This window comes from Panthera onca, chromosome A1 (genome assembly GCF_046562875.1).
Source record: "Panthera onca isolate mPanOnc1 chromosome A1, mPanOnc1 haplotype 2, whole genome shotgun sequence".
Classification (NCBI taxonomy): domain Eukaryota; kingdom Metazoa; phylum Chordata; class Mammalia; order Carnivora; family Felidae; genus Panthera; species Panthera onca.
In genome coordinates, this window is record NC_138339.1 from 138170959 (window position 1) to 138195075 (window position 24117).

Genomic DNA, 24117 nt, shown 5'->3' on the forward strand with positions numbered 1-24117 from the left:
GAAGGCAGCCTGCATGTGACAGGCGCCCTAGTCCGTACCCTGGGCATCAGAGGCTGAGCAGGGGGCTGAGATCTGGTTTTAATCTTAGCGTCAGAATTTATTGCAGGAGGTGCCCAGCAGAAATCTCCCTGGGATCTGCTTCCGTGAAAAACAAGCAAACAAAAACAGAAGCCCTCGCGAAGGCACGGAGACCCAGACTCCAGGTTTGTTCCTCTCTCAGACTCCTAGGTTGGAGCTTTCCTAAAAGCTAACAGCAATGTCTGGTTTAAATCTGTACCCACCTGCGTTCTTTCTTTTGGAAGTGAATCTGGATTTAACAAAATTTTAATTGAGGAATGACTTTTATGTTATCCCCTGCCATCCTAAGAGAAAAGTGTACAGAGGGAAACAGTTTCACTGATTTTTCAATAATATCCTGTTAAAGTTTATACTGAATACTCCATTCTCTTGACTTTAAAAAAAAGAAAAGTGGGGAAATTCACTTAAAAAAAATAACTAAAGAACTTTTAATATAGAGTAAGCACACTGTCACATGATTTATGTACTGATAATTTCCAGAACATTTAAGAGGTCTTTAATAAAATTAAAAGAATAGACTCTCTTTCTTAACATATTCACTTAGTATCTTCCCATCTAACTTCTTAGCTAATAAAGTAACAGAAGTGAAGAAAATGAATTATGGCATACATTTACGTGTGTGTGCATATTCATGCATGTGTTTATATACTCATATATACATATATATACATGTATACATATATAGACACACACACTATATATATATACACACACATATCTATTAAGGTAATGTCAGCACCCCAAAAATAATTTCTAGCCTGCAAAACATTAAATTTTGTCAGAAAATAAAAAGTATTCACTCTTCTATTCTTTACCATTTCTCCCCAAACTCAGCCATTCCTTTTGAATTCTTGTTTCTTTTATCTCAGACTTTTAATGAAATGAATCCAAGAACTCGAACGCCAATCTTACAAAAGTGGCCTTTACAATTCAAAAGGATTGGGCATGTTCTCCTTTTACATTTTCCCCAAATGCTCCTGGATACATGTGACATGCATATTACTTTTCCAGATACCTGTAAGTTGATTTTAATAAATTTCTCCCTGTAAAGTCATCATTTGCTTCTTTCTTTCCTTTTTGTAAAGCACATTAAGTGTATTTCATGGATGAAATAAGGCCTCAGTCTTATTCTTTGTGAACCCATAACACCCAAAGAGCTTACACCCTCACATCTATTTATGTAAAAGACCTTAACAGAAAACCCACTTACTCAAAAAAGCACACCTTTAAGGGACTGAATAATTTATTTTAAAAGAAAACCTCAGTCATGATAAAAGAAACTGTATTGTTCCAGGAACTGTTAATGCTCTCAGAAAACACAGAGAACAGTCTTAACCTTACAGCATCTAACATACAAGGAAAAAGGGAAAAAAAGTTACCTTTTTGTGCAAGGCATGAAATTCGCTGTACCTTTTTTCAACAAAATGTTTTCTTCCATTCATTAGTACTTCTATCTTAAACACCTAAAGAAAAGAAATTTAAAAAAAGATTAATTCCACCAGTTCAAACCCCTCAGTTGTCTGATGTGGTAAGTTTGTGACCATGATATATTTCATCCCTTTAATTACAGTAGCTGAGCCCCCAAAACCCAGAAGGCTCAGGAGACCCTGGTCCAACAGCACTGATTAATGAGCATTCCAGCCAAATGCTTTAGTTAGTACCAAGTGAGGTCTCCCTGTAACGTGTCTAAAAACAACAGAAACTTAAATGCATTCGGATGCTCCTTAAACTTTTTAAATCAGAGCACATTCCTCCCTTAAAATTATTTCACCAATGAGTATGATGGTATTGAAACAAATTGTGTGACAACAGCGAGAGTCTGGTAGACACAGCAGGCTGGAGCATTCCATTACGGGTGGGTATTTCGACGCCCGGCCATGCTGTGTCACCTAGAAGACAATCAGGCAAACAGCAGTGCATTTTAGGTTAATTTCTTCCTAACCTGCATATTCATCTCTAGCCTCAGCTGGGCTTATTCCGCTGTTTGCAAAACAGGGAAAACGTAGTAAAGGCTCATTTTCCCTGCATGATGCCAGTGACAGCTTGCGTTCCTACCTCCAGAAGGTTGAAAGGCCAGAAGAAAAGGCTCTCTGGGTGCGCTAATTAGTAGGCACTAACATGACATTTTCTTGATTCTTAGGTCATTGGGGTCAAGACTGGGAACAAGGGATGAGAGATATTGTGAAATCCTCATGAAAACACAATGTTAAGGTGGGGTGGGGGAAGGATGCTTGGCAAGAATGGAAGAGAAGGTGATCTGTTATTTTCAAGAGTTTGTCTTGAACTCCTGTTCTGCTGAGCGAGATGTGGTCAACACCAAGATGAAGGAACACTGTTCAATTACTTAGTAAGCCTATTTCCTCTTTCAGTCACCCTTCTGGAAAAAGCTAAACTTGAGGTCACAAGACACGAAAGAGTGTTAAAACATGCTTACTTTAACCCTAAAGAAAACTACTTAACGGTAGCACATGAAATATGAGGTCACAATGCCGTGATTATGAAATCAGATCCCCTCTGGCTCTGTATTTCTACCTTATATGTATTACTTATTTGAAAAGACAAAATTAAATCACCAAACACAAAATATTTGTATATTTGTACTTCTTCGAATCAGAAACAAAGTCGTCTGTTCTTTGACTCCGTTTAAGAAACGTGCTTTTATCAAGCAAATGGTAAATATTTATGAATTTAATCAATATTTTATACTAACATTTGGTTTTTCAGGAAACCTCCCCAAATATACTTTTCTTTGGTCAATTAGTGAAAACAGAAACTATTTTCTTCTCAAAACATATCCATATGCTTCAAAGTCTCATATATATGTATATTATTTTTTTAGAAAAAAAATTGGTCACTAATTCAATAAAGAAAATTCTTTTCCTTCAAAGATGCTGCCGGGAATCCGATGAGGAATACACCCTGAGAAACACAAACAAAAGAAGCACAGCTCCCATGTCCGGGCTTGGTTAATAGGATGCAGAATCCCTTTCTAGTGTCAGGTCCCAGAGTTAAAGCAGGACAGTGTGGAGGCAATGAAAGTAGTTTCCATCTGCTGAACTGCATGAGACAATTGAAGTTATATTCTGAGTCCAGTTATATGAGGCTTCATCGCAAAACCTACCATGGTAGATAAAGAACTGAGGGGTTGGTGGAGGGAGGTGGGTGGGGGATGGGCACTAAGGAGGGCACTTGTGATGAGCACTGGGTGTTGTATGGAAGTGATGAATCACTGTATTTTACTCCTGAAACCAATATTGCACTGTAGGTTAACTAATCAGCATGGAAACAAAAATTTGAACACCCAAACCAAAAAAGACCACTTTAATTGGCATGTTTGCTGCTGGATACACAGAAGGAGAGTGTTGAAGACTCAGAAAGGCTCAACCTACTGGGTCAGCCCTCAGGGTCACCCCTCTTGAAGGCCAGGGATAAGACACATCACACAGTGGCTGCCTCATGGAATGTCATCCCTTCTATCGACCAGACGGCTCCATTACTAAGTTCCACAGTTACTTTTCAGTCAGTCAGTCCAGGGGGGCGCGACGGTGTGGGTGGGTGGCGGGGCGAGTGGACACACACACACACACACACACACACACACAGACACCGTGTGTGGTACATTTTCACGCCACTATTTGTACCGTGTTGCCATTAAAAAAAATGTACAATATACCTAATATTGTTAGGGGTTTTTCTTTTAAATTCTGGGAAAATATTTTGGAAAGGAAGTTGGTTAATCAGAATTTCCAGGACGATGTGAAGAAATGGCATCAATGTCATAAATCTTATTTTTCTGCAGGCGCCTGGGTAGCTAAGTCAGTTGAGCATCCGACTTGGGCTCAGGTCATGGTGTTGTGGTTTGTGAGTTCGAGTCCTGGGTCGGGCACTGTGCTGACAGCTGGGAGCCTGGAGCCTGTGTGGGATTCTGTGTCTCCCTCTCTCTCTGCCCCTCCCCCACTTGCAGGTGTGTGTGTGTGTGTGTGCATGCGCTATCTCTGAAAAATTAACATTAAAAAAAATTTATTTAATCTTATTTTCTTGAAATCCATGGCAGCACCCCCCACCCCACTCCTTTTTTTTTTTAAGAGTTTCTGATACATGTTGTCCCTGCTGCCTGGAAAATCTTTTTCCCTGCTTTGTTTTCCTGGCAAACTCCTCAAGGCTGTTACCTGCCTCTAAGGTTGGGACAGCACAGGCAGAGGCTGGGAAAGCAAAAGCACAGGATTTGTTTGATTCACTCATGTCTTTAGCAGATATTTACTGAGGGGCTTGAGGGACTACAATGTACCCAGGGGTTGCTCTAGGCTCTGAGGATTCAGCAGTGAACAAAAGGGACAGGAGCTCAGGCTTCATGGCATACACAGTCTATCTGGTGAGGAAGGCTGACTATAAACACATGAATGAATATGGTGAGGTCAGGAAATAAGCACGTGAAGAACAAGGCATCAGGGTAATGAGACACAACTGAACAGGGTGCTGTTTCAGACAGCATGCTCTGAGAAAGGTGAGAGCTACAACATCTGGAGAGAAATACCAGGAAAAAGGTAAATGTGGCTGCCTCTGGAATTTCAGACTAGGAGTAGGTGGACAAGGACTTTTTTTTTTTTAATTTCTGCTTAAAAATTTAAAAAAAATTGTTTTTAATGTTTATTTATTTATTTTTTTTTTTTAATGTTTTTTATTTTATTTTTGCAACAGAGAGAGACAGAGCATGAGCAGGGGAGGGACAGAGAGAGAGGGAGACACAGAATCGGAAGCAGGCTCCAGGCTCTGAGCTGTCAGCACAGAGCCCAATGCGGGGCTTGAACCCACAGACTGTGAGATCATGACCTGAGCCGAAGTCGGACGCTTAACCGACTGAGCCACCCAGGCGCCCCTTTAATGTTTATTTTTGAGAGAGCCGAAGCGAGTGAGGGGTGGAGAGAGAGAGAGAGAGAGAGACCCAGAATCCAAAGCAAGCTCCAGGCTCTCAGCTGTCAGCACAGAGCCCGACACAGGGCTCGAAGTCACAAACCATGAGATCATGACCTGAGCCAAAGTCAGACGCTTAACTGACTGAGCCACCTGGGCGCCTCTCCCGCAATTTTTTAAAGTTAAAGTCTAGGGCGGGGTGATTTCCACTTCTGTTCAAGATGGCGTAACAGGGAGTAGATTGACCCTCCCACGTGGAACAACTCAAAACTGGGCAAAATATGTGGAAAAGATGGCTCTCAAGACATTAGACACGAGGAAATGAAGTGAGACACAAAAGAAACAAAAAGGAGCCCTATGGTTACCCCAAACAGAGCCCTGAGGTCCCCTGAGTTAGGGTGCAGTTGGTGGGTGTGAGGGGAAGCAAGTTCTGAGGACAGGATGCTGGACAAGAGTGAGGTGCACAGAGAGGACTCCGGTGACCTGCCAGTGGTCTCTCCCTCCAACATTCAGCTGAATCCCCCCCAACACAAGGGACTGGACACGTTTACCAAAGGACGGGAAGACACAGTGCTCAGAGCTGACAGACAACTGGGCATACAGCCTGTTCCCAAACGTCAGGGTAGAAAACCTCATAATTCATGAGGCACTAGTTAGAGTTCTCAAAAAGGTCTTGCCTCAGCAGTGGGACAAAATTAACTGTAGACTAAAGGCTCTTTTAGTGCAGCATAAATAAACAAACAAATAAAACAAACAAACACAAATCCCAAAAAACAACATTAAAGGCAATGCCTAGAGAGTACGAACTGTTTCCAAGTAACTTAACCACATGCCAAGACAAAGCTCAAGAATATTTTTAGGAATATAAAAATACTAGTACCCAACAAGATAGAATTTACAGTGCCTGGCATCCAATCAAAAAGAACCAGGAAGATACAATCATAATAAGAAAAACCAATCAAGAGAAATTGATGTAGAAATGACAAAGGTGATAAAATTAGTAGACAAACGGATTAAAATCATTATTATAAGGTAATTTCTTACACTTAAGTATCCAAAGGAAAGGTTGACCATATCCATGGAAGATAATAAAAACACACACAGCAAGTCTGGGTCCCACTGATGAAATCAACAATGTCTGTGATTATCACAAAAATACAATGGATGGGATTTACAGCAGATTAGATATAGCAAAAGAAAAGGTAAGTGATCTTAAAGATCCACCAACAGCAACTATGCCAAATGAAAAAGAGAAGGGGAAAAAAACTAAAAAACAAACAAAGTTTCAGGAAACCATGGAACATCCTGAAACAGCAGAATGTATGTATACTAGGAGTCCCCACAGGAGAGGAGAGAGAGGAGACAGGGCTGATGGAAAGACAAATGAATTTAAAGAAATCATGACCCAAAATTTTCCAAATTGGATGGAAACTATAGCCCCAAAGACCCAACAAGATCAATGGATCCAACTACAAGAAACATGTGAAAAATAAAAAATCTAAGGCAAATCATAACCAAATTCTTTAAACCCAGTAAGAAACAGAAAATCTGAAAAGCAGCCAGAGGAAAAAAAAAGAGACATTAAGTAGAAAAGAAAGGTCAGTCTGATACCAAATTTCTCAAGTATTTCTATAAATAACCAAATAAGAGTGATTCAATGCACATATACTCATGTTTTTAAACATCATAGAAATATGTGCTACGTGAAGACACCTGGCAGGGACAGGAATGGTGGTGTCCTGAGGTCTTTACCCTCAACTGTTTGGAGGCCGTGCCCCTGTCAATGGAATCAGACCAATGATCTATATAAAAAGCATACAACTCTGCAGAGTACAAGGTGCTTTTTTTATATTACCTCCTCCTACCAGGCTCTGTGCTCACACTACCCCCTCGATCTCTTTATACTGTGGTTCCAAATGTTAGCGTGTATGGTTTTTTCTAAAAAAAAAAAAAAAAACAAAAACAAAAAAAATGTACTGATGGGGGAAAACTTTCAAAAAGTTCAGACTGTAAACTTAAAAGTAGAAGTTTCTTACAGAAGAGACTTTATAAGTCCTTGCCAATTCAAGAGGGATTGCAAATATCCTTTCAGAAGTTGTCCGCATACATATAAGCTCTGTAGGTACCCATGTATATAGAAGTTGTTTTATTCTCTTACACACTGGAGCCCCATCACACAGTTGTACTACTTCCACTATTCTTATTTTTTACCTTATTTATTTAATACATGTTGAACATCTTATCAGCACATTTTGAAATACCTAATTCTCTAATGGCTACATAGTACTCCTACGTACAACTGTTACCATACTTTAATTAGGACCCTGAGGTAGATACTAAGTTACCTAAAAGTATAAGGTACTAAGTTACAGTACAAGTTACTGTACTATTCTGTCCCATATTTATTGTGTTTATATATGTCTATGTTTATATATGTGTGTCTCTATGCATGTTTATGCAGTTGACCCTTGAACAGTGCAGGGGCTAGGGGAACCAGCCCTCTCCCCCCCACGCAGAGAAAAACCTTATATAACTTCTGATTCCCCCAAAACTTAACTATGAATGGCCTACTGTTGACTGGAAGCCTTCCTGATAACACAGTTGATTAACATATATTTTGTATGTTATGTGTACATTATACACTGTATTCTTATAATAAAGTAAGCTAGAGAAAAGAATATGTTGTTAAGAAAATCATAAAGAAGAACAAATATGTTTAAAGTACTATACTATATTTATTAAAAAAAAATCCAGATATAAGTGGACCCACAGTTCAGACCCATGTTGCTCAAGGGCCAGCAGTATATGTTTAGGTATATTTGTACATATATGTATACATATATAAAATAATGTATATATTATATATGTACCTATACATGTACATATATATTATACATATTATATATAACACAATACATAATATACAATGAATGCATTATATGTGTATCTATATTATAAAATATATGTGTTATATAACATTATATAATCCACATTATATGTATATGCGTATATTATATATGTACACATATATGTACATATGGAATATACGTATACATTTTATAACATATGTACATATATTTTATATGTATTAATATATTCCTTATTTCAGTAAACAGACTTACACACAGAGACGAACACAAGATAAATTACCAAAAATTTTGCCAAATTTACCCCCACTTATATTTACTAAGTTACAAACCTGCTAAAAAGATATGGACTATATGGAATACATATAATACATATATATATTATATGTACATATATAGAGAATATGGAATACGTAGATACAACTTTAAAGACACTATTTCCATTCCTAAGTATGGTATAATTACATGTTAGAGGCAATTTTCTTCCTTTGTGATAGTATCTCTGAAATTAAACTAAAGTCAAGGATAAAATATTTCAAAATTTGGGTGTACACCCGATTTTCCAGGAACTTATTTTAAGAAATAAAATAAACTTAAGCTAAAGAAAGACTTAACCTATATTCCAGGTTGAACAGTCTCTTGCCTTCAGAAATTTGTACTCTACAAAGTTATTCACTTCCAATGAAAGCAAAAATAAAGCTTTTCCTTTAACATGCTAAAAGTATCTAATAAATAACTTAAAACCTTCCAAATACAGATGGGGACTGTATACACAAATAAAGCTTACAGTCCAGTGTTCCACATTGTCTGGGTTACAAAACTGTTATGCTGATGGGCTCCTGGGTGGCTCAGTCAGTTAAGCGTCAAACTTGGGCTGAGGTCATGATCTTACAGTTTGTGAGTTCAAGCCCCACGTCGGGTTCTGTGCTGACAGCTCAGAGCATGGAGCGTGCTTCGGATTCTGTGTCTCCTCCTCTCTCTGCCCTCCCCCACTTGTGCTCTGTCTCTCAAAAATATATAAATGTAAAAAATAATAATAAAAATTGTTATGCTGAGAACATGAGATACACACAAATGGCAAGTACTTGCTTAAAATATGACTTTTCTTTTATATGTTTTAATACTTGCTCAGTTAGAAAAACATGGCCCAAATATTAACTCAGGGTTGAAGTCAACTCTGGGTTTGAAATATTTTAATGTTTCATTATTTATTTTTAGAGAGAGATTGTATGTGTGAACAGGGCAGGAACAGAGAGGGAGAGAGAGAATCCCAAACAAGCTCCACACTGTCAGGGCAGAGCCCGATGAGGGGCTTGATCTCATGAACCACGAGATTATGACTTGAACCAAAATCAATAGTCTGACACTTAACCAACTGTACCACCCAGATGCTCTGAAATATTCTCTTTCTTGACTTGAATGAGCAAGAAAGAAAAAATAAATTTAAGCTTTCTTTTTTTAATGTTTATTTTTGAGAGAGACAGAGACAGAGTGTGAGTTGGGGAGGAGCAGAAAGGGAGGGAGCCACAGAATCCAAAGCAGGCTCCAGGCTCTGAGCTGTCAGCACAGAGCCCAACACAGGGCTTGAACTCATGCACAGCAAAGTCATGATCTAAGATGAAGTCGGACACAACTGGCACCCCAAGAAAGATAAAATTTAAAAGGTTGTTATTAACTTTAAAAAATTACATCTCTAAAAAAGCCATTAATTGTGTGCCTGTTGGGGGCCTGGCTTATAGCAGGTATGAATTCACCCGACAGTTTTTTATGAGTGGAAGATGGTACTAAACCCTCTAATTATAAATAACTATGACATTCAATGACTAAGTATACAATTCAATAATGCTTGTATAAAAATTTAATTTGTTCTTATTCTGAACCTTCAATCATATTTCCTCTAAGATGCCACAGTAATGAAGTGACAGACATTATTAATTTAATTGTACTATATGTGGCTGCAGAAAACTGCTAATAACTGTTCTCATGCCTTTGAAAATATGTACATTTCATACATTTTAAAGTATTTTGAGAAAAAGATGCAGTTTCAGATAAACTACTGCTTAAGGAATAAGAAGAATTCTCTAAATAATTGCCACTATCAAACAGTGCTGTAAGAGTTGGGCATAAGTAAATGTGTGTGTGTAGTTTTTAAATACAATGCTTCTTGGGGCCCCTGGGTGGCTCGGTAGGTTGAGCAACCAACTTCGGCTCAGGTCATGATCTCGCGGTCTGTGCGTTCAAGCCCCTCATCGGGCTCTGTGCTGACAGCTCAGAGCCTGGAGCCTGCTTCAGATTCTGTCTCCCCCTCTCTCTCTGCCCCTCCCCCACTCATGCTCTGTCTCTGTCTCAGAAATAAATAAGCAGACATTAAAAAAATTTTTTTAAACATGATGCTTCTTTGCAAAGAAAACTCATGATACCAAAAAGACCCCCCCCCCGCAAAAATAAGAAAAATCTCCAAAGAAAGAAGAAAAAAAAACACAAGCAAAATTACAGCAAAAGCAAATATCAAATCAAAGGAAGTCTAAGTTTCCTAAGTTGGGAAGATCAAAAGAAATGACCATATCCCAGGGAAAAATAAGACAGTTACCTACTCTGGATTATTATTATTTTTTAACGTTTTATTTTAATTTTTTTTTGAGAGAGAGACAGAGAGAGAGCGAGACAGAGCATGAGCTGGGAAAGGTCAGAGAGAGAGGGAGACACAGAATCCAAAGCAGGCTCCAGGCTGTGAGCTGTCAGCACAGAGCCCACACAGAGCTTGAACCCAGAAACCCAAGATCTTGACCTGAGCCAAAGTCAGACGCATTATTATTCACATGAAAAGGCACAAAAAGGCCATCTTAGCTGTGAGCAAACTCAGAAAACAAACGGCCCACCCATACTTTTTGAAAAAATTAATGAAGATGTAGAATTGTCAGGGCGCCTGGGTGGCTCAGTCGGTTAAGCGTCTGACTTTGGCTCAGGTCATGATCTCATGGTTTGTGGGTTCGGGCCCCGCGTCGTGCTCTGTGCTGACAGCTCGGAGCCTGGAGCCTGCTTTGGATTCTGTGTCTCCCTCTCTCTCTGCCCCTCCCCTACTCGTGCTCTGTCTCTCTCTCTCTCTCTCTCAAAAATAAAAAAATATTTTAAAAAAAGCTGTAGAATTGTCAAGGGATAGATGAATCAAAACTAAGAACTCAAAAATATATGAAAGTAATATATTTTTACATATTTAATATATATAATTATTTTTATGCATTTATAGTTAATATAGTTTTAAATATATGTAACATATTTAAAATTTTTAAAATATAATTTATATTTGATATATAAAATAGATAATATATAATAACAAATACACATCAAAGTATATATCAAAAAATATGTCAAAAGTAATATACAAGGCCAGCCATTGTTTTTGTCATCATCAGAGCCTATGATCCATGGACACAGTAAATGAATGTAGAGAAAGGCAACATTATAAAGTGGCCACTATCCAGAGGAGGCTGAGGACTTCTCCAGCAGGAAGCATCATGGCGGCTTCATGGCCACATGGAGACTGCTTTCTCACAAGTTACTTTGTTGCTTGTTTCTACAAAGAAAGCATTTGGGGTTGAAGTACTTGGTACACAGAGAAACAAAAGAGCCTCCAGAAATCCACAGAAAACCCAGTGCAAATGTTTAGCGGCATATACCTTCAAAGTTTGATGGCGAATGATCTTTACCACAGAATTCCACATCCAGGCAAATTCTCCACCAAGAAGAAAGTAAAGTGCTCTTTTCAGACACACAGGAGCACTTTATGGATTATGTAGATTCTGATGGGATTTTCTTTGATGTTATTGCTTAAAAATGGAATTTTTTTCAGGCCACCTGGGTGGCTTAGTCAGTTAAGTGTCCGACTCTTGGTTTGAGTTCAGGTCATGATCTCATGGCTCATGAGTTCAAGCCCTACATCGGGCAATGCACTGACAGTGTGGGGCCTGCTTAGAATTCTCTCTCTCTGCCCCTCTTGCTCTCTCTCTCTCTCAAAATAAATGAATAAACCTGGGGTACCTGGGTGGCTCAGTCGGTTGAGCATCCGACTCTGGTTCAGGTCCTGATTTCGTGGTCTGTGAGTTCAAGCCCCGTGTCGGGCTTTATGCTGACAGTTCAGAGCCTGGAGCCTGCTTCGGATTCAGTGTCTCCCTCTCTCTCTACCCGTCCCCCACTTGCACTCTGTGTGTGTGTGTGTGCCTCTCTCTCTCAAAAGTAACATTAAAAATTTTTTTACTAAAAATAAATAAACTTAAAAAAATGGAGTTTTTTTCAAGAAAAGCCAAAAAACTTGTGGCCCTAACCTAGAATAAAATGGTGGAGGGGCACCTGGGTGGCTGAGTCAATTAAGTGTCCAACTTCGGCTCAGGTCATGATCTCACAGTTCATGAGTTCAAGTCCTACACTGGGCTCTCTGCGGTCAGCACAGAGCCCACTTCAGATCCTCTGTCCTCTTCTCTCTCTGCCCCTCCCCCACTTTCTCTCTCTCTCTCTCTCTCTTTCTCTTTCTCAAAAATAAATAAACATTGAAAACATTTTTTTAATGGTGGAAAAATCCTAAAATGGCAGCTCTGTATCCCCCAAAATATTTAAATTAGAATAAGAAGCCAGAGGGCTCCAAGAAACATGCCTTCAAGAAGAAAACAGGTATGATGAATATCAATCATAGTTAAGAAGGTTTCAGGATGGTGTAAAGTATTTGCCTTTCTATGCCAAGAAAAAAAAAAAGGCTGCCTAAAAATTCCAAGAAAACCAACCAGATAAAATGGTATACAATGTAAAGTTCCAAACATAAAGCAAAATAAATATAAAGCAAAATAAATGTAATACGCATGAGATAAAGACAAGAGTGGCTATTTGAAATAATGTTTAGAACACTCTCCAGTGAGCAGTACAGATTTCATAATTTATAAGACAACATTTCATCCTCCACAGTTCCAAACACTTGATTACAAAGTGAAAATATAAACAAATATATGTACACACACATATATAATTATAATATCAGGAACATCAACTCTTGTGCTCAGTTTTTAAAATCAATCTATACAACACAATTCTTTTTACAGAACGGACTATAAATACTTTTTTCAGTATAAAAAGTAATGGCATAACCAGCAGAAAATAAGAGGTGAATGGGGAAGGAAACCAAATAGGGTCGAAATTATTTTCATCTTATATCATTGGTAATCAAAGGCTATTGCTAAAAATTGGTGGATGAAGAAAATGGTTCAAGTTACGTTTATTATGTTTAATAAATATAAGTCATGATACTGATTTTTTTAATAATGAGATTAAAATCATACACATAGTAGAAACTGAGTGTGGAGGGGAGGTATGACAGGGGTGGGTGAACTCAGTTCCTATTTCAAAGTGGAGGGACACTAGAGATTTTCTAAGATTCAGACATCAAGAAATAGAATATATTATTCTAGAGAATATATTATATTATATATAGTATATTATATATATAATATGTAATATACTATATATACTATATAATATAGTATATTAATATACTATATTATACTATATATACTATATATACACTATATATACTATATATACTATATATACTATATATACACTATATATACTATATATACTATATATACACTATATACACTATATATACTATATATATACTATATATTATACTATATATATACTATATATTATACTATATATATACTATATAATATAGTATATTAATATACTATATATAATATATATTATACATATTTATATATATTATATAATTATATATTATATATAAATATATATATAAATATATATAAATATATAAAAATATATAAATATATTTATATAAATATATGTAAATATATATTAATATATTATATATTATATAATATATATATATCATATATTATATAATATCTATATTATATATAATATATAGTATAATATCTATATATATAATAGAATATATTATTCAGAGTCTGGGTGCTTAAAACAAATCAGCAACCTTCCAACTAACTTATGGTTCTGGAAGGTATTAGACACATTTCGTTTTTCCTTTTACACGTTCCTATAGTATTGAAAGTTTTTCTGTGTATAAACATTACTTTCAGATATCCTAATAATGACAAAGTCTCTGCTAAATGTTTTAATTTTAAATCTCTCTGGTTGTAAAGGAAAGGTTTTTCTTCAGTTTTCCAGTGTTTATAGAATTACAGGTTTTCAAAGAATTTATTTTTAAGCAATCTCTACACCCAACGTGGGGCTTGAACTCACAACCCTGAGATCAAGAGTTGCACGTTCCACAGACTTTGATTATGAAGTCTTCATTTTTCTTTTCCTCTTAAGCTGTATCTATATGCCGTAAATCCAATCAGTCAATTCAGGGTGAGGGGAAAAGTGCACTCAAATACATCACGTCATTACATGTTGATTGGCTAACATAGTTTTTCATTAGTTTCAACAGCATATAATTTTGACTTAGACTGTGTAAAAAGGAAATAGTGCTGGTCCTTTGCCTACCTGATTGTTGTGGCAATGCATCAAATATGGTGGTAAACAATGAAGCATTCTGAAAGACAGATGCTTTATGAGCTTTATTTGTTCTCTTTTGTAACCTGCTTTGCAGGAATGAAAACAGATACCTTTTATCTGCACTACTTTCTAACTTGTGCCAAACTCTAAATACCCTGGAGCCATAGTATCTCCGTTAATAAAACAGGAATGACAAAATGATGTCGAATTATATTCGTTTGTTGGCTAATAAATGTCTTGGTGCTCTGTAAGATGCTCTGAAATGGAACAGGTAATTGCTAATTATGAAGTGGGCAACAAAGTGTCCAGCAGGAAGCACACGATGGTTTCCAGGAGCATGTAGGCCAGCCTTCCTCACAGGCTGCTTGGGGAAGAGATCTGTGCCTGAAAGAGCTTGTCATAGAGCAGAACAAAAAGAATCTATCATTCTTCTCCCAAATTACTCATCTGTAAACTGCCTCGCCTCATCACAAGCTCATGGCTTCTGCAAAAAGCAACTCTTCGATCTGCCTCCAACCCATCAACCCATCCTGTTTTCCACAGCTTTCCCAAGCCAATGACAGCCAACGCCTTCCTAAATCCCCCCTCACCCAGGCACCAACTACACAGAGCAGGATCACCTACCCTAGGGCTTATGCTTCCAAGGGAGGCCCTCCAGGCCAAGGAGTCCCATCCTAGCCTCCATCCAGCCTCCATTCCAGTGCCTTCCAGAATTTTAGGCATTGCTGTCTTCCATACCTTCCCCTTAAACAGACTATCTACGTGGTACAATATTATTACTTTTTTTAAATGTTTATTTACTTTTGAGAGAGACAGACAGACAGAGTGTGAGTAGGGAAAGAGCAGAGAGAGAGGGAGATACAGAATCCGAAGCAGGCTCCAGGATCTGAGCTGTCAGCACAGAGCCCGACGCAGGGCTTGAACTCACGGACTGCGAGATCATGACCTGAGCTGAAGTCGGACATTTAAACGACTGAGCCACCCAGGCACCCGAGCATAATCATGTTACTTAAAGTACAGTCACACTCTCTAAGTTTCGCCACATGTATTCCTATTGACGTCATATAATATGTATTATATGCCCCAAACAAACTGGACTTTTTCTAAGGAGAAAATCATCACCAAAAAGAACCTACCACAATGTTGTAAGAAAGCATTTGTAATATATACTAGTTAGAAAAGCAGGAGAAAATATTTTATCTATACAAAGCTGCTGACTCTCAAATCTGCAGAACAAATGACAAAGGAAATCAAAATGATGCCAGAGTGGTTGAATTACAAATTATCATGATTTTCCCTGCAATCTGCATTTTTCTTGATAGCATGCATATATTATTTTTACAATGAGAAGACAAATTTAATCTACTTTCTGCCTTCTTAAGTCCTACTGGGCTAAATGTAATAAATGATTATTATTCAATTTTTTAACACGAACATCAAGCTCTTACAAAATTCATTTAATGAATTTCCCCAGATATTTATTGTGCATCTCTACGTGCCAAGCCCTTCGCTATGCTCTATATTAAGAACAAAGGCAGCAGCAGCTAACCTTTTTTAAATTGTCGCTATTTATTTATTTATAAATAGGCTCCACTCCCCTTGCGGGGCTTGAACGCATGACCCTGAGATTAAGAGTTGCATGCTCTACAGACTGAGTCAGCCAGGCGACCCTACCATTTTTTGAGTGCTTCCTATGTATTATGCAGTGTTCCAGGCACTTTCATTTATTAACTGGTTTAATCCACACAAAACCCTATGAGGTAAGTAGGTACCAGTATTATTCCCACTCCATATGTGAGGAAACCAAGCCACAAAGAGGCTCAGAGCTTAAAGACACAGAACTAGGAATGGATTTATAAACTCAGACAGTCTGAGTTCCAAAGCCCACAATCCATTAACTACAGAAACAGTGGTGAGCCAAACCCATCATTCTAGCCTTTGTGGTGCCTACATAGAAGAAAGAGTGAAATTAAGAAAGTAGTCAAAACAATATATAATTATGAGGTATGATACAAACTATAAAGGAAAAGTATAAAAAACTATGTGAGCTATACTCAATATAAAAATGCTTATTTTTATTTTATTTTTAATTTTTTAATGTTAAATTTTTAAAAATGTTTATTCATTTTTGAGAGAGACAGAGAGAGAGAGAGAGAGCAAGAGAGAGCAGGGGAGGGGAAGAGAGAGAAGATGACACAGAATCTGACGCAGGCTCAGGCTCTGAGCTGAGAGCAGAAAGCTCAGTGTGGGACTCGAACTCATGAGCCGTGAATCATGACCTGAGCCGAAGTTGGACACTTAACCAATTGTGCTACCCAGACATCTCTAAAATGCTTATTAAAAAAAAAAAAAACAACTATGTACATAAGGGAAGACAAGATTTGCTCTCTGGAATCAGGGAAGGTTTCTTTCAAGAGCTGATGTTTCTGAAAAGACCTACAGTAAAGGTAGGCAAAGAAGAAGGGCAAGCAGTAGGCAGATCATGTGCAAAGGTCCCAAGGCAGCAGGTGAGAGGAGGCAGAAGGTGAGTGTAGGGCCCTCATCCTGGAAGCCTAGCACCTCTTTAAGAGGCTGGAAAGCAGACAAACAGTAAACTCAAAGGCTCAACAAGAACAATTACCTAGTGCATAGGGCTTAGTTCTACTCTCTGGAAAAGAAACTGTGAACAAGAGGAAGATCAAAAGCTTATTTACATTTGAATGGAAGGGAGACAAAGACAATCACACAAGTAAATGCATATTAGCTGATAAGTGTTACAGAGGCCAAAGAAATCAGGATAATGAGGACAGAGAGGGCCTGGATGGGGGCGGGTATGGCTGTGATATAGGGTGGTCAGGAATGGTCTGACCAAGAAAGTCATATCTGAGCAGAGACCTTGTATTAGTTTTCTACTCGTACTGCACAAACACAAAGTGCCATTTCTTCTCTCACAGCTCTGTGGGCGAGGAGGGCAGTGTGGCTGGCGGCCTTCTCTGCCTCACGTTCATGGGGCTAAAATCAAGGTACTGGTGGGGCGGTGTTCCCTTCGGTGGTTCACTGGGAGAAAAGGTTTCCGTCTCCTTGTGGGTCTAAGACTGTGGTCCCTGTTTCCAGGCAGCTGTAGCACTGGGGTCCCCGTTTCCTTGCACTTGTAGAATGGTGGTCCCCTTTTCCTCACTGGCTGTCAGCCTAGTACACGGCTCCCACCTTCTAGAGGCTGCCTGTGATCTTTGGCTTATGGACCGCTTTCTCCATCTTCAAAACCAGCCAAGCAGTTCTTCTCATGTGACACTTCTCTTACCTGCTTTCCTGCATTCTCTTCCACTTTTAAGGACTCAGGTGATTATACTGGGCTCACTGAGAAAATACAAAATAGCCTCGATGACTCAAGGTCCTTAACCTTAATCACAAGTATGAAGTCCTTTCTACACATAAGGTGACATATTCGTGGGTCTAGGGATTAGGGTATAGACATTCTTGGCCCATTAGTCCCTTTACCATAGGCCTGAAGGAAGTGAGAATACTGGGGGTGGGCAGAGGGGTCCATGGAGATATTTGACATGTTATGTGCCTGCAGTGATCAGGAGGGAGAAGAGTTGGTAAAAGAGGTCTGAATGGTGGCACCAAGACGTGAATGGAAGCAGAAAGAAAAGCACAGACTGACAACGAAAAGTGGAGTCTGTTTAAAAAAAGAGGAACCAGGGTGCCTGAGTGGCTCAGTTGAGCAACAGACTCTTGATTTCAGTCCAGGTCATTACCTCGCGCAGTTCATGAGTTTGAGCCCCACATCGGGCTCTGCACTAACAGTGTGGAGCCTGCTTGGGAGGCTCTCTTGCTCTCGTGCTCGCTCTCTCTCTCTCTCTCTCTCGCTCCTCCCTCTTCCCCTTCTCTGCCCCTCCCCCCTCAGAATTAAATAAACATTTTTTTTTTTTACTTTTCTCAAAGGAAGAAGAAAGAGGAACCAAATATAATGAGGAGGTTTGGGGCCTGAACAACACGAAGGATGGTGGAGCCATCCTGAGCTGGGAAGACCATACGTCCACCAGTCTGTGTCCAGCAAACAGGAGCTCTACAAGCGCAAGGAAACGGGGACCCAGTGCTACAGCTGCCAGGAAACAGGCACCCCATGTTAAGTTTGAGATGCATGGGAGAACACCATGTGACCATGTTGAGCAGCAGTGAACTGACAGCCTGGGTCTTAGTCAGACATCTAAATCTGGGAGTCATCAAGAGTGTGTGAATGTCATTTAAAACCAGAAGACCGGATCGGACCGTGTAGGAAGAGATGTTCACATTGGGGTGTATGGTTTTACCGTGGAGGCAGTCGGAAGCCTTTGCTGTGTTTTAAAAGCCTTCCCCTTCCAAATTAAACTTCTCTCAAACACCAGATGACTTGGTGTTCAGGTCTTGCAGTACTGACCACCTTTTGGATAAAATACAGATTGTCATTGTTTCTTCTACAATGTTGAATTCAGGACTCAGGAAAGAGGCATTTCCCCACTTAGTGAATGGAACTGACCTCCAGAATTCATAGTTGAAGTACTCTAAAACTCATAGAATAAGTATAAATAAGTATACTTATTCTCATAGAATAAGTATAAAATATTCCAACTCATAAAAAAAAAAAACCCCTATTTATCCCATAATCTGCATAAATTACAAATGCGAAATTATTTCACCCATCAGATTTGCAGTACAACACAGCGGGTCAGAGTTCTAGCTCTTCAATCAAACTACCTGGGTTTGAATCCTGTGTTTCCTGCTGATCTCCTCTGAGCTGTCCTAATACTCCATGATTTGGGCCAACGGTACCTTTCAAACAGATCTATTGCTGGGATTAAATGTGATTATCAATGTGAATAATTTGCCCCCCTGTCTGGTATTTAGCAAGAACCCAAACAAGAGTCTTACCTACTAATGTCATTATCAACATTGAGTCACGGCTACAACTGTTTTTATCAGCATAAAGGAGGGTAGAGGTCTTGGTGGACTAAGAGGGGAAAAGATGACCCCGCATGAGAGTAACTTACTGACCATATCCGTTCATCTCTACGAGTGAGAAGTACTTTTCTCTCCATCACCAGAACTTCTTCACCCTGCAGTGCATACACATGGTGGGTCTCTGCAGCCACCTCTGTCAATACCCAATGGGAATCATGTGCTCCTGAAGAGACTTGACTGGCATCTAAGTCCCAGAGGAATCCTGACTTCGCTCAATCTGCGTTAAAGATTCCAGAGCTGCTATCTGTATCTACCTGTATGGTTTTGGAAGCCCTGTCTCACTGCTGATTCATGATACTGTTGAGGTCAAACAAAATTTCGAGGTCTTCCCCAAGAGCTCTTGAACAAGTGGTTTTCAGAATGGAGGTCAGGCTTTAGAAATGACATGTTCAAGGCAGCCTGGGTGGTGGCTCCGTTGGTTAAGCCTTCAACTTTGGCTCAGGTCATGATCTCATGGTTCGTGAATTCAAGCCCCGCATCGGGCTCTGTGCTGATGGCTCAGAGCCTAGAGCTTGCTTTGGATTCTGTCTCCCTCTCTCTTTGCCCCTTCCTTGCTCACACTCTGTCTTTCTCTCTCAAAAATAAACATTAAAAAAAATTTTTTTTAAAGAAACGACCTATTCAATAAAACAGTGTACTTGAACCCAGTGTACGAGGATATTGTGACTTTTGTGAAAAATGTCACAAGTCATCCAAGTCATGAGCCAGCGTCTTTGCCAACCTTTGGGTCCTGTGCAAATCTAAAGTGTCTTTCTCCTTCCAGGCCTGAGATCTCACCTGCCAACCTCCCAACTGGTCTCTCTGCTCTACTCTTGCCCTGAAACAATGTGTGTTTCAGAGCAGCCAAAGTGGCCCTTGGCAACCCTCTATCAGATCATACCACTGCCCTGCTTAAATCTTTCCAGTGGATTTCCATCACTCCCAGAACAGAATTCAAGTCCTTAACCCGCACTACCGAGCCCTACACCCTCCAGCTCCAAAACGCATCCCTCCCCTCCTCCATTTCTCTAGCACACCCGTCTTCCTCACCCTGGTCCAGCTATGCCAGTGTCCTTGTTGACTATCAAATGGATGGAGCACATTCCCAACTCTAGGGTTTGACATGCTTCTTCTACTTAAAAGCATTTCCCTCATTTTGTTCAAATGCTGTACATGGTCACCTTCTCTGAGAGGTGTTATCTAACTACTCCATCTAAATCAGAGACTCTCGTTGCCACCATTCTCTGTCCCCAGACACACACACACACACACACACACACACACACACACACACACACATACACACAATGCTGGTTGTTTTACTGTCTGTTTCCCACTAAATTACAAATTCTCTAAGGGCAGGCACGTCATCTATTTTGTTCACTGTTATTGGTCCGCTGCCTTAAATGGCATCTGGCAATAGAACAGGTTGAATCCACAAAATAAACGAGGAAGGAAAGAGGGACAGAAAGAGTGAGCAAGTAATTAATGGCGGGACAACATGCTGCAGAGAACATGACTACACCCTAGGCCAGCACAGCAGTCTTACAGCAAAAGGGTAAGAGGAGTTATTTTTGTTGGGAAAACAATCAGTAAGTTAGACATGATGGAGGTAGATTGTGCAAGATAAGATGGCTTCTTATAGAAACTGTGTTGCTGTTGGTCAAAAGAACACTGTTCATGAGAACCCGGAAGCTATGAAAATAGTTTTGAAATGCAGCCCCTTTAGTAAAAACAAACTAGGAGGCAGGGCACGTGGTTGCTCAGTCAGTTGAACGTCTGACTCTTGATTTTGGCTCAGGTCACGATCTCAAGGTTCATGAGCCCGAGCCCCACAGTGGGCTCTGCACCAGGAGTACACAGCCGGCTTGGGATTCTCTCTCCCCCTCTTTCTCTGCCCCTCCCCCACTCACACTTTCTCTCTCAAAATAAATAAATAAACTTAAAAAATAGAAACTAGTAGTCCTTTTTTCTAGTTTGTAGTTTACTTTTTAAAGAAACTACGAGTCTTCTTAATAATCAGTACTATTCTGTATATGAATCAGTACTATTCATATACACAATATGGTAGATAGAGCACCAGTCTGGAGTCAGATACAAATGACATCCAGATCTGCCATTTGCTAGTGGTGTTTCGTTGTAGACATTGCTTATCCACTCGAAGCCTTAATTTCCTCAAATGTAAAATAGGGAAGATAATACCTACTGCTTGGGGCTGGTGATGGAGTAAATAAATAAGACAAGGTATATGAAACACTTAGCACCCAGCCTGGCATACGGTTGGTACTCCATACGTTCTAGTATCTTCCTGAATACCACTGTGTTTCTTACAAGCCTAAATGAAATCTGAGGCTATAAATTGTCTTGATTTCTCTAACACACTGAAGCACCATAATGCACTACACTCATTTCTTAAAAAACATATTCTCACTACAAAAATCTACACAATTCAGAAGATCAAAAACTTTAAAGCATTCTCTATGTAGATATACATACACCTATATACATATACATACATGTGTAGAGAGACAGATTTTTTTTTTTTAACCAAAAAAGGTGTAAAGAGTAAGTTTGAATGGCTGAGAATTACTGGTCTCATTCCTAATGACCTGGGCTCCATATTTCTACAGGCACCAAGAAGGTGAGATCCAAGATTGTCCTGTGTTCTCTCAATGTTGAACTTGGAGTCTTTACTGGACCCCAGAAAGTAAAGGCTGTTTGACTATAGGCAATCTGCAATATACATGTCAGCTTCAAAGCTCTACTGCTCAGCTTTGAAACATGGGCAGAGAGCAGGTGGGGAGGTACAAGCTCTATACCCATGAAAGGCTGCAGACCATTGTGTCAACTCTACAATTGAGAATCCTAAAGAGGTATTCTGTTATTCCTGTTGAGGAGAAAGAAGCTTCTGTTCTACAGAAAGGGGATAGAGGGGATCTGTCCATACAGAATGGACCTATAAGACCTACAAGACGTAAGCTCTTTAAGATTGTGGAATTCTCAGCCTTCTTTCTAAACTCAGAATTTCAATTCTTCCCAAGAAAAAAATGTTTATCACGTTTTTTACTGTCCCAATAGAAGCCTGGTTTAAAACTATCACACTGTAGGAGCGTCTGAGTGGCTCAGTCGGTTAAGTGTGAGACTTTGGCTCAGGTCATAATCTCACAGTTCGTGAGTTCGAGCGCCGCATCAGGCTCTGTGCTGGTAGCTCAGAGCCTAGGGCCTGTTTGAGATTTTGTCTCCATCTCTCTCTGCCCCTCCCCTGCTTGTGCGCTCTCTCTCGCTCTCTCTCTCTCTCTCTCTCCCTCATATATATAAAGATTTAAAAAAATTTAAACTGTCACACTGTAGGGGTGCCTGGGTGGCTCAATCACTTAAGTATCTGACTCTTGACTGGCTCAGGTCATCTTGGGATTCTGTCTCCTTCTCTTTTTGCCCCTCCTCCCCTCACAATCTCCCTCCCTCTACCTCTCTCTCTCTCTCTCAAAAATAAATAAATATTTTAAAAATAAATAGGGGCACCTACGTGGCTCAGTTGATTAAGCATCCAACTCTTGGTTTCAGCTCAGGTCATGGTCTCGCAGCTTCATGGGTTTGAGCCCTGCATTGGGCTCTGGGCTGGCAGCATGCAGCCTGCTTGGGATCCTCTCCCTCCCTTTCTCTCGGCCCCTCCCCCACTGGTGCTGTGTCCGTCTCTCTCAAAAAATAAACTTAAATAAATAAATAAATAAAACTGCCCCACTGTAAAGACAATGATGATGAGGACATCAATCACTTTATCCAAGTATTTATTAAGGACTTAGTATGTTAAGCCCTGTTCAAGGGGTCTGAACTCAAGGTATCAGTGAAGTCAAGTGACAAGGAGTTCTGCCCTCATGAAACATACATTCTAGCAGGGAAGATGGGTAACCACAGATTTACAAAACAATAACTAAATCATACAGGGTGTTTTAGAAAGTGATTATCTGGTATGGGTGAGGCCAGCAGAATTAGGTAAAAGGCATTGGGAGTGCTGCAGGAAAGTTGCAATTTTATTTCTAGGTTTACTTATTTTGAGACAGAGAGTGAGAGCATGTGTTCAAGTGCTCGAGTGGGGGAGGAGCAGAGGGAGAACGAGAACGAGAACGAGAGAGAGAGAGAGAGAGAGAGAGAGAGAGAGAGAGAGAGAATCCCAAGCAGACTCCACTGCCACCACAGAGAGAGAGAGAGAGAGAGAGAGAGAGAGAGAGAGAATCCCAAGCAGACTCCACTGCCACCACAGAGCCCGACGTGGAGCTCAAACTCACAAACCATAAGATCATGACCTGAGCCAAAATCAAGAGTTGGACACTTAACCAAATGAGCTGCCAGGCTCCCCAGGAAGTTGCCGTGTTAAATAGAATGGTCAGAGTGGGCCCCACTGGGAAGACAGAATTCCAGACTTGGAAACTGTATCACAGCACTTAATTTAGTAATAGCATCTATTTTTGTTTACCTTTTCCTTTAAATTTCTTGTTTATCTTAAATTTCAGTTAACCTACTTTTTAAAACGCATGGATACACGAGTGTTTAAAAACGAAGTCCATCTAATGTCTAATGAAAAATGCACAACTGAATTGCTGTATTTAACCAATTGCCATCCTTCCTAAGCCCCTATAGGACACATGCTAGTGGCAGACAAGCGGGCAGAAGTTTGGAGCCTAACGAGGCCGGCCTCAGCATGTATCACTGTCATTCTTCTGTAGAATCAGCATTTCTAAGCCCATATATAAGGAGGTGCTAAGGAGGAGGT

General features: G+C 39.6%; 1 protein-coding gene across 3 annotated transcripts in view; it reads right to left on the reverse strand.

Annotated features, from left to right (window-relative positions):
* Positions 1 to 24117, reverse strand: part of SNX24 (sorting nexin 24) — a 158986-nt gene that overhangs the window by 69191 nt on the left and 65678 nt on the right. For all 3 annotated transcript variants that reach the window (XM_078451534.2, XM_060636270.3, XM_078451535.2), the window contains exon 2: positions 1458 to 1541. In XM_078451534.2, the coding sequence (XP_078307660.1) occupies positions 1458 to 1541 (84 nt within the window). The remainder of the gene's footprint in view (positions 1 to 1457; positions 1542 to 24117) is intronic.